Genomic DNA, 9,061 nt, shown 5'->3' with positions numbered 1-9,061 from the left:
AATTTTAGAATTACGGAATTCTAAAATTAAATACTCGAAAATTATTGATTGAGAATTAATTATTATTTAAATAATGTGATTTTTTAAATTTGAATTTGAACACATCTAGATTTATCCATTTAAACTTATTTGATAAGTTGTTCAATTTAGAATTCAAATTAATTTAAGTTTGACTTAAATTGGAATTTGAATTTGAGTCAAAATTGGACTACAGGATAAATGATGATTTTCTCTTTCTTCCCTATCTGATATTGGCGCCACACACAGGGATAGGAATCCCTAGCATGGCCGGCCACAAGGGATAAGGGATAGAGGAGATTTTGTTCAAAATTCAAATAGGAGATAATTGACAAGCTTTATCTTGGAGGTAGAGATTGGATTCCTTCTAGAAGTTTGACTTCTACTCTATAAATATGAGAATGATTTGAAACAATTTTTCTACCCTAATAGTCAAGGCTGGCCGAAATTCTCAAGGTAGAGAGGAAGGAAAAATATTTTCTCCAAAAAATTCCACATCGTGCATGCGTTGGTGTTTGTGGAAATTCGAGTGTTTATTGTAACTCGTTTTGTCTCATGTGTGCCCACACACACGTCTTTGTGGATTCTAGAAATTGACGTGGAAGACATTAGTTTTCTAAACACAAAGCTTTGGAGCAAGGATTGTTCTAGGTCAAAGAACTCAAGTTATCATCCGAGTCGGCCTCCAAGTATTTTTTCTAATTGAGTTCTTAATATATGAATTAATGTGATTAATTTATTCGTGCATAAATTAATATAATCTATAGAGTATCTCAAAGGTTTTATGAAAATTTTTGTTATACACGATCCGCCTCCCCCCGCCACGCTTCCGCATCCGGATTTGATTCGGAGACCAACAAATATTATGTTTGACTTTCCCCTTTGCTATTTTGGACATGATCCTATAATTATATGTGGAATATATTTGCTGAAAAGGAGATCTTTTGTGCAGATCTCAGGTGTCAGGTTGGCAGGTTCGTCTGACGACTCGTTTGGCGAGCCATTAGTCTGGCCGTTCTAGCACTCCGCGACTCGTGAGTTGTAAGCTTGTAGTTCATTTTGGTTGCCGATTTCATGATTAATCCTCATTCTCTAAGACGTATGTTGAAACGTGTATGATAAAAAATGAGAAATGAAATTTGGCCTCGACAGATTTCTATTTTTTATCTTTCTTGAGGCGTGAACTTGAGTTACAAAAATTGATTTTGTAATATGATTATTGAGATACAATGATTTATACCCTAGAAAAACTGATAAAATGATTAAAAGAGTAAGCTAAATATTTGCCTCACATACCAACACGTTAAGCTATCAAATAAAAATATACAACTTAATTTTAAGAATAGTGTTTCTATTCCCACTTTCTTTTTACTCGCCACATACATCTTTTAAATACAAACTCCACTTAATTTAAAAAAAATAAAATTTACTTTTTATTCAACCCTAATATTCTAAGATTACCCCTAACATTTTTATTAAAATTATTAATTCTTAAACATTTTATTTTTCTTTTCGCCCCCGCCATTTTAGTTTAATTTACTATTTTAATATTGTCATTTCTTTATCTCTATTTTTTTTTTTGAAGTACCGGGTCTTTTCTCATACATAAGAAAATAATTATTACATTTTTTAGAAAAATAAAAAACATAAATATAGGCAAATGACAAGATAATTGTTATATCTATTGACAAATTGATGCAACAACAAAATAGGAAAAAAAAGCTTCTAAATAGTATAAACAAATATATATATATATATATATATAGAGAGAGAGAATGAAAAAGAAAAAAGAAAAAAAAACAGCCCAACGTTATAAAAATAATAGGCCAAAATGGAATTATCATCCTTTAAAAACAAAATAATTAGTAAAAAACATAAAATTTGGGATAATAATATGTGGGGAATGTTAAAAGAAAAAAAATATGTAATTAGTTTTCTTTTATATTAAAATTTGATTCTGTAACTAAGTCATAATAATTGTTTTTTTTATTATTTTATGTGAGGGTTTTTTTTTTTGTCATAAGGAATTAAAATGTAAAGAACGGAGTGGAGAATAAAAAATAGCGTGTGAATAAAGTCATCTTTTTAGAAAACAAGAAGAGATGTTTTTCAAGATACAGTTCCAAATCTTGTCATATCAAAATCATGTGAAAACGAAAAATAAAAATAAAAAATTGACAAATTGTATGCAACATTTAGTTAGTAGATTCATACCATAATTTGAATCATGATTCGTTATTCGTTACAGTATTTTTTCTCATAAAAAATACACATAAACTGAAAATAATTTTAAATTTATAAACTAAACGTCATCTTAATAGTTTTGAAGTATACCGAATTGGTAGAATATTCCTTGGTATTCACACAAAATTCTCCAATATATTATAATAATATATAACGAATTTTCTTTTTGTTTATTTGGTAAAAGGAAATCGAAAATTAGAAGAATGGGTTGGGCTTTTGACATGATGAGATCCAAGTGGGATTAGCTGACCGTGGCCGAACCCAACGGGCATGAGAGGAGGACTAGAAAGAGAAAGACACAAAATGTGACATGACCCAAATTTATATCTTTGACACTAATAATTTCTTTTTTTTTCTTCTTCTGATAATTAAAAAAAAAAAAAAGAAGAAAGAAGAAAATAGATGAATTAAAATTAATAGGTCAATAGTTTACATAAGTTAATAAATATGCCAAATTACTATTTTCGTCTATAACTTGTCTGGTTATAAACTATAACTTGACAAGTTATTGTCCATAATTGTCCATAACTTGTCTGGCTATGAACCATAATTTGACAAGTTTATCCATAACTTATTTGGTTATGAACCATAACTTGACAGTTATGGCCGATTAATTTCTATAACTAAAAATTGGCTTATATACTTTCTTAAGCTTTTCTTATTGACCTATTTTCTACTATTTCCCTTAAAAAAAACACAAAACGTGACAGTTGTTCCATAATTTTTTTTATTTAATTACACACACAACGGAGTCACTTCAAACCGAATGGTACAAGATGAGAAGAGAAGAAAGATGGAGAATAAAGATAATGTGAAAAACAAAAGGAACTTACAGGACATATTGAAATAATGAGAAATTGTTTTTCTCAAAAGAGAGAGAATCATTGAAGGTTTAGCAAGATTATCTACTACCTTTATTCAAAGCCTTCAATTTTCTTGGCACTAACTTTTCTACATAAAATATAAATTTGGGATTTGGCATTCTATTTTTCTAATAGAACAATCTACTTGATTTCTCTGCATATGGTGACCCCATGAAGGTTTATTCTTTTTTTTTTTTTTATGTTTCTTGAATCTTGAGGGCTTGAATATTCCACAAACGTCAGCCATGTTTGCCTAATTAAAAAATAAATGATGAAGAAAAACTCTTTCCTTTCATCTTTAGTCAAAGAATTGGCAAGAAACCTCCCAAAGAAAAAAAAGTGAAGAAGAAATTTAACGATAAATATCACTCCGAAATCCTTTATTTCCTCATCCACCCACGGCTTAAATGCTGCCACATGACCAAGCACATAGCCGTAAGGCAATGGACTTCCTCACGCTCAAGTAAAGGCCAATTTTATGGTCCATTTTAAAGCAAAAAGTTGCCACTTGCATTGCCAAACAATGAGAATACCACATTTCCAAATATAAATAAATAAATAAATAAAAGAAAAACGATAAAAAAGACAAAAATCAAATAAAAAAATGAGAAAACCAAAAATAATTTATGACTTATTCTAGTGCTTTCTTCCAACATCATCAAAATGATCCTTAACAAATAGGTGACACAAATTCACTAAAACCTTTTTGAGATTTGAACCACACCACGCATACTACATGCTCACCACAAGTCACAACTATTGGATTGGCTCAAATCTTTGCTTTCCACAAAATAGCCCTTTTGGTCCACAGCCACTATTTCGATCTTACTCTATGATAATTGCATTTCTTAGGCTATTACATTGGTTTCTCTTAGACATCCACCAATGTCCATCTTAGCCCAAAATAAGCTCCCCCTTGGTTCCCAACGCCATTTCCACAAATACCATGTCCCTAGCATCCATACCCGGGTGCATTGCTCGGCCACAACCACCACAAAACCAAAGACTGAACCAAACAGGCTAGTGGTCGAACCGCAGGTTGTGCTCCCCACACCGTCTCTATCCACGAATAGTGCCCGCCCCGTGCTCAATGATCCGAGCCTGCTGTCCACGTGGTCTCACCGTGCATGGGTGGCATCTGGGTGTACTACAGTGCTCATTTCGCTAGCCAAGTCCTTGGCAGGTGCAGCCAATTCGCACATTTGGCTAGAGCCCGTTTTGGCTGGCTTGGTTGGGTACATATTGGCTGATCTTGGGTCCGGAGTTTACCATTGGGGCATTGATAATTATGGTGATGCCTCAACTCCAAGCTTCGGTACCCAAATAGAGGCATTCCAAGGTCACCATAAGTGGCCATGGACAATCACTAGGCGTCAGTTTGCTAACAATTTGCATGCCCTTGCTCGTGCCGTGACCTTCACAGTGCTTCCCATAGACCTCCTTTGCAATGACCCCATAATTCACGGGTTCGTTGCTGTGTGCTCGGGGTGCATCATGTTTAGCCAGCAATTTCATGCTTGGGCCCACGGCACAAAGAGCCGGCTCCCTCCACTCGTGGTGGCATTGCAAGATCTCAGCATACTTGTGTCGCGGTCACAACATGCTGCACACCACCGGCCGCCATACAACAATAATTACTGCATAGTAAGTGGGGTTTGGAATGAGTTTTTGGATAAGCAAATGGTTTTTGAGGCATTGGAGATGATTTTGTTCTTCAAGCTAGGAGTGCGACCCAGATCTTGGAGTGAGCCAAATTCCGATTGGACGGAAGAGGCTGAAACCCCGTCTCAACTTACAGTCAGCTGACCATGTTTCATCTTTTCCAAGTCATTTATTCAACAGATTTATATTCAACACAATTGTTGGCAATTATTAAATGTATATTGTATAATTTATCCAAAGAGATCAGCTAGTATTTGGCTCTGCATATGATCATTGGCATTATCAGTCGAGTGTATAAAATTTGAAACTGGTAGCAGTTGTATGAACCGAGTTACCAAATAAAAAATTATTCACTACAATCAATTTCCATTTCTTTTCTTTTAACAAGAAATTCCCATCCTTTATACATGTTTTCACAAGCAATCATTTTCATGAGCATACAATTCTGGCAGTTGGGTCACTAAAATTCATGTCTTTCTCCGAGCCTGTTACGTATCGGCCCCTACTGTCGATGCAATGGTAGAAACACAGGGAAACCAATATCGGCGTTTACCGTCTCTGTGGCCATCATCGATCATTGCAAGACCTTCCTGTAGCAGATTAACAGGGTTTTAAGCACGCAATCGTTTACCACATTTACATAACAGGAATAGGGGAAAAGGAAGAGGCTGAAATGGCTATATAGAGTAATAGACCAGGGATTTCGTAAGAACATACATCTAGCAATGTGTCAAGAGTGTCGATTGCACGCCCAGGGGTCCAAGAAAGCCGCCTCTCAACCTCATCAATTGTCACAAAACCTTGAGCCTAGAATATAAATCAAATGTGATTATAAATATAATTTTATATTTTCAATAATTATCTTAGTTCTGGAATGATCGCACCCATCGTGAATAATTTATCTTGGTTGATACCAAACCTAGAAGTTCAGCGTAAAAGAAAGTATACCCAGAATAAATCTTTTTTTTTTTTTTAAAGAAATTATTTAAAAGAAAGAAGTCAAGACAAAACAAAGAAGGATCTTTTTTTTTTTTTTTTTTTTTTGTATAAAACATGCTAGAAAGTAAATGAAATAAAAAAAAAAATACTAACCTGGGCGAGCTCTAAAATTTCATTATGATCTTTATTCAACTCTGTTGGAACAGAACGAACAAGCTTTTTCTTTCCAACAGAAATCACCTCAAAGCCGTTACCCAGAGCCTGAAATCAATGCATTAAATGTTAGCCTATAAAAATGCATGAATAAAATCTCATTCTACATTAAGACAATATCATTGATCATAGAAACAAAATTTCCAATAAGTTTTGCTAGGCAAACATTCTTCTATAATTTGATTACTCAACAAATAACAGTTATACCATATTATACTCAGAATGCTATTAGTAATTTAGTATGTTTATAAAGGACAATAGACAAAGAAACTTAATCTATGTCAAGCAAATACAGGGATGGACAGCTGACTCTTTGTGTTGATTTTATAATTAAAGTGTTCTCTAAATGAAGCACCTTACTCACAAGGTTATAAAATATTACCAACTTTAGCCACAGGCACCAAACCATGATACCTTCAGCTTACTTATCGCTCGTAGGCAGTCATCCTCAGAAACTGCTTCTCTATCACTCTTCCGTCTCTTACGAAGTAGGTTACATAGTTCGTGTAGGTTGATCAAACCTCCATTGTGAGGTCTTGTTGCCAAGCATATCTCAACAATTTGCACACCTGTCTAACCAAGGAGGTCCAACTCTGTGAATAAATTATACATAACAACATGCAGAAACTTGTGAACTGCTTCGATTTCCTTAATCTCAGTGTTCATAAGAAATCAACGGCACCCTTCAAATTCTCAATGACAAATTACACCCATAAATTTTTTTTTTAACTGTTACAGATAATGGCAGGAGGAAAAAGGGTAGTGATTAAAACCAGTACTTGTTCCAAATCTAAGGGAAAGTAATACAAGTATGAGATTTAACTGCAAGTTCTCAGTCATCACCCTTGGCATATTCTTCATTGCCACTAAAGTCCCCATCTCGTGTTATCGATTACAGCAACTTCACACACATTTTAGGCTTTAGTTCAACTTTGAAGAGTTACTGCATAACTCTATATTGATCAATACTTTATATTTAGTAAAGTAGGTGTAGCACCAATAGAAGATAAGGTGCGCGAAGGCCGCTTGAGGTGGTACGGGCATGTCCAACGTAGACCGTTAGAAGCACCAGTTCGTGATTGGGAGGACATTCTTATACCAAATACAAGGAGAGGGAGGGGTAGACTAAGAATTACGTAGACCGAAGTCGTTAGGAAAGACATTATTGATCTAGGCCTTCAGAAAAGTTTAATTTCGAACAGAGTTGTGTGGAAAAGTAGAATCCATATAGCAGACCCCAATTAGTTGGGATTAAGGCTTGTTGTTGTTGTTGTTGTATGTGTGCTTGCGCGTGTGTTTTAAACTTAAAGAAATTTTTGTTTTTAACTTTTAGACATTATTTCCTTTTTATCAAAGGAAAAAAAAAAAAAAAAGTTACAGAGGGTGGATTGCCAAGATAACCCAGGAGGCAGTGCCTTCCCACGTAAAATATAGATTCCTCATGAAGTGGATTTCCCATATACACTGGCCGCCGCAGTGGGGCCAACTCGAACCTAGACCTTATCGAGAAGAAAGAGCAACCTTACCCCATTGTTGTTTATGAATCTACAACTATGAACTTTCTATGTATCTTTAGTTTTATCATTACTTCACTGTTCTGAGTACGAACGGGCTTGACAAATGTATATAAATCCATGATTTTGATTTTTCTACTGTGTTTTCCTCTTATAAATAATTTCAATTCAAAAATTTCCTACTAATAGTTCTCTCACAAAGTTCCCGCCATTAAATCAGAATCACTGACTTGACTTGAACGCGTGAGCCAAATGGGCCTAAAATAGCCTTTCGAAACATTGTTACCAGTCAGAAATAAGAAGACGATACCAACCAAGTTCATAGTAGAAGTCACCAATGCCCAAAAGCTCTGCCCAAAATCCTTTATTTGATGCCAAGGGATCTACTCCAATCTTAGTACACATCTCATGGAATTGTGATCTGAACGCGGGGTTCTTCCGAATATCATTCTGCACCAATCATAAACAGCTTTTTCAAAACTTCAATCACCAAAACGCATAATCTTGTACCAAAAATACTAAAGTACATGTATTGTAATCAGAACAACCTTAAAATTCAGCATTAAACTGATGATTTTATGCATAATTATATTCGTTCATTTCACCGATTCGAGTTTTCAGTCTTAAGTTTCTAGAGTAAAAAACTCTCAGAAAATGTCACATCTAACTTTTTCTACTACACTAAAAAAGTCTAGAAAATATCGCATTTCAGCTCCAATTGAAAATTCGAATCCGTGAAGGAGGAATAAGTTTGATAATAAAGAGAGGACGAAAATGAAAGTGATTATAGTTTTCTACAAGATTGAGGAACAAATCGAAATCAGAAACAAAATGGGGGAAAAAACAAGACCTTGTGTTTGCAGGCGAATTCTTCTAATTGGGAACGGAAAGTGGCGAGCTGTTCCTTCATAAGGTCGGTTCTGACCTTCGCTACATTTTCTCCTAGCAATCGATATTGATCCTATAATTACCCAAAAAACATTATTAAAAATCATAAAAATTGAGAAAAATTTCAAATGAAATTGAATGAGCTGATTGTAATTGGAAGAGAATTGCGAGAAAAAATGGAAGGATTGAAGATTAAACAAACCCTGGCAGCAGCGGCATTTTGTAAACCACCGATTCCAGGCCTTCTCCGCATGGTTTTTTTTTTCCCCCTTCTTTTCGGAATTTTCTTCGTTTCGTTTGTCGGAAATTTCTTGCAGTTGCAGAGAGAGGCAAAAGAGGTTCTGTTATGTTATGGAAGTAAGTACTGTGATAAATATAAATCTTGTCGTTAATAAGCAGATATCAGAGTGGCGCAGCGGAAGCGTGGTGGGCCCATAACCCACAGGGCACAGGATCGAAACCTCTCTGCTAACTCACTTTTCTTATTTTATACTGACAGGAGTGGATTTTTATTTTTTTAGGGAAAATAGGAATGGATTTTAATTCTTCTAGGCATCATTTAATTTGTCGATTTGAGTTGATATGTGATTTTATATGAGAGTTTTTTAGGCTTCGTTTATTTCACCGATTCGAACTTTTAGTTTTAAGTTTTTACAGTAAAAAACTTTCAGAAAATGTCACATCTAACTTTTTCTGCTACAGTGAAAAGCTCTAAGAAAA

General features: G+C 34.6%; 2 protein-coding genes across 2 annotated transcripts; one reads left to right on the top strand and one right to left on the bottom strand.

The window, feature by feature from the left end:
* The first annotated feature begins 3,850 nt into the window (after positions 1 to 3,850).
* Positions 3,851 to 4,940, top strand: LOC21400802 (fatty acid desaturase 4, chloroplastic). The gene has a single exon (XM_010093828.2). It carries the CDS (start codon positions 4,011 to 4,013, stop codon positions 4,929 to 4,931), a length of 921 nt encoding a protein of 306 aa, XP_010092130.1. The 5' UTR covers positions 3,851 to 4,010; the 3' UTR covers positions 4,932 to 4,940.
* A 102-nt stretch (positions 4,941 to 5,042) lies between these two features.
* LOC21400801 (vacuolar protein sorting-associated protein 22 homolog 1) lies at positions 5,043 to 8,681 on the bottom strand. Its single transcript, XM_024162830.1, has 7 exons — positions 8,544 to 8,681; positions 8,304 to 8,414; positions 7,768 to 7,903; positions 6,354 to 6,508; positions 5,880 to 5,987; positions 5,505 to 5,594; positions 5,043 to 5,377 (listed from the first exon to the last, which is right to left on the bottom strand). The coding sequence occupies exons 1-7, from the start codon at positions 8,592 to 8,594 to the stop codon at positions 5,276 to 5,278; spliced, it is 753 nt and encodes a 250-aa protein (XP_024018598.1). The 5' UTR covers positions 8,595 to 8,681; the 3' UTR covers positions 5,043 to 5,275.
* Between the last annotated feature and the right edge of the window lie 380 nt (positions 8,682 to 9,061).

This window comes from Morus notabilis, unplaced genomic scaffold (assembly GCF_000414095.1).
Source record: "Morus notabilis unplaced genomic scaffold, ASM41409v2 Scaffold946, whole genome shotgun sequence".
NCBI lineage: Eukaryota > Viridiplantae > Streptophyta > Magnoliopsida > Rosales > Moraceae > Morus > Morus notabilis.
This window is presented reverse-complemented; position numbering and strand designations above follow the sequence as displayed.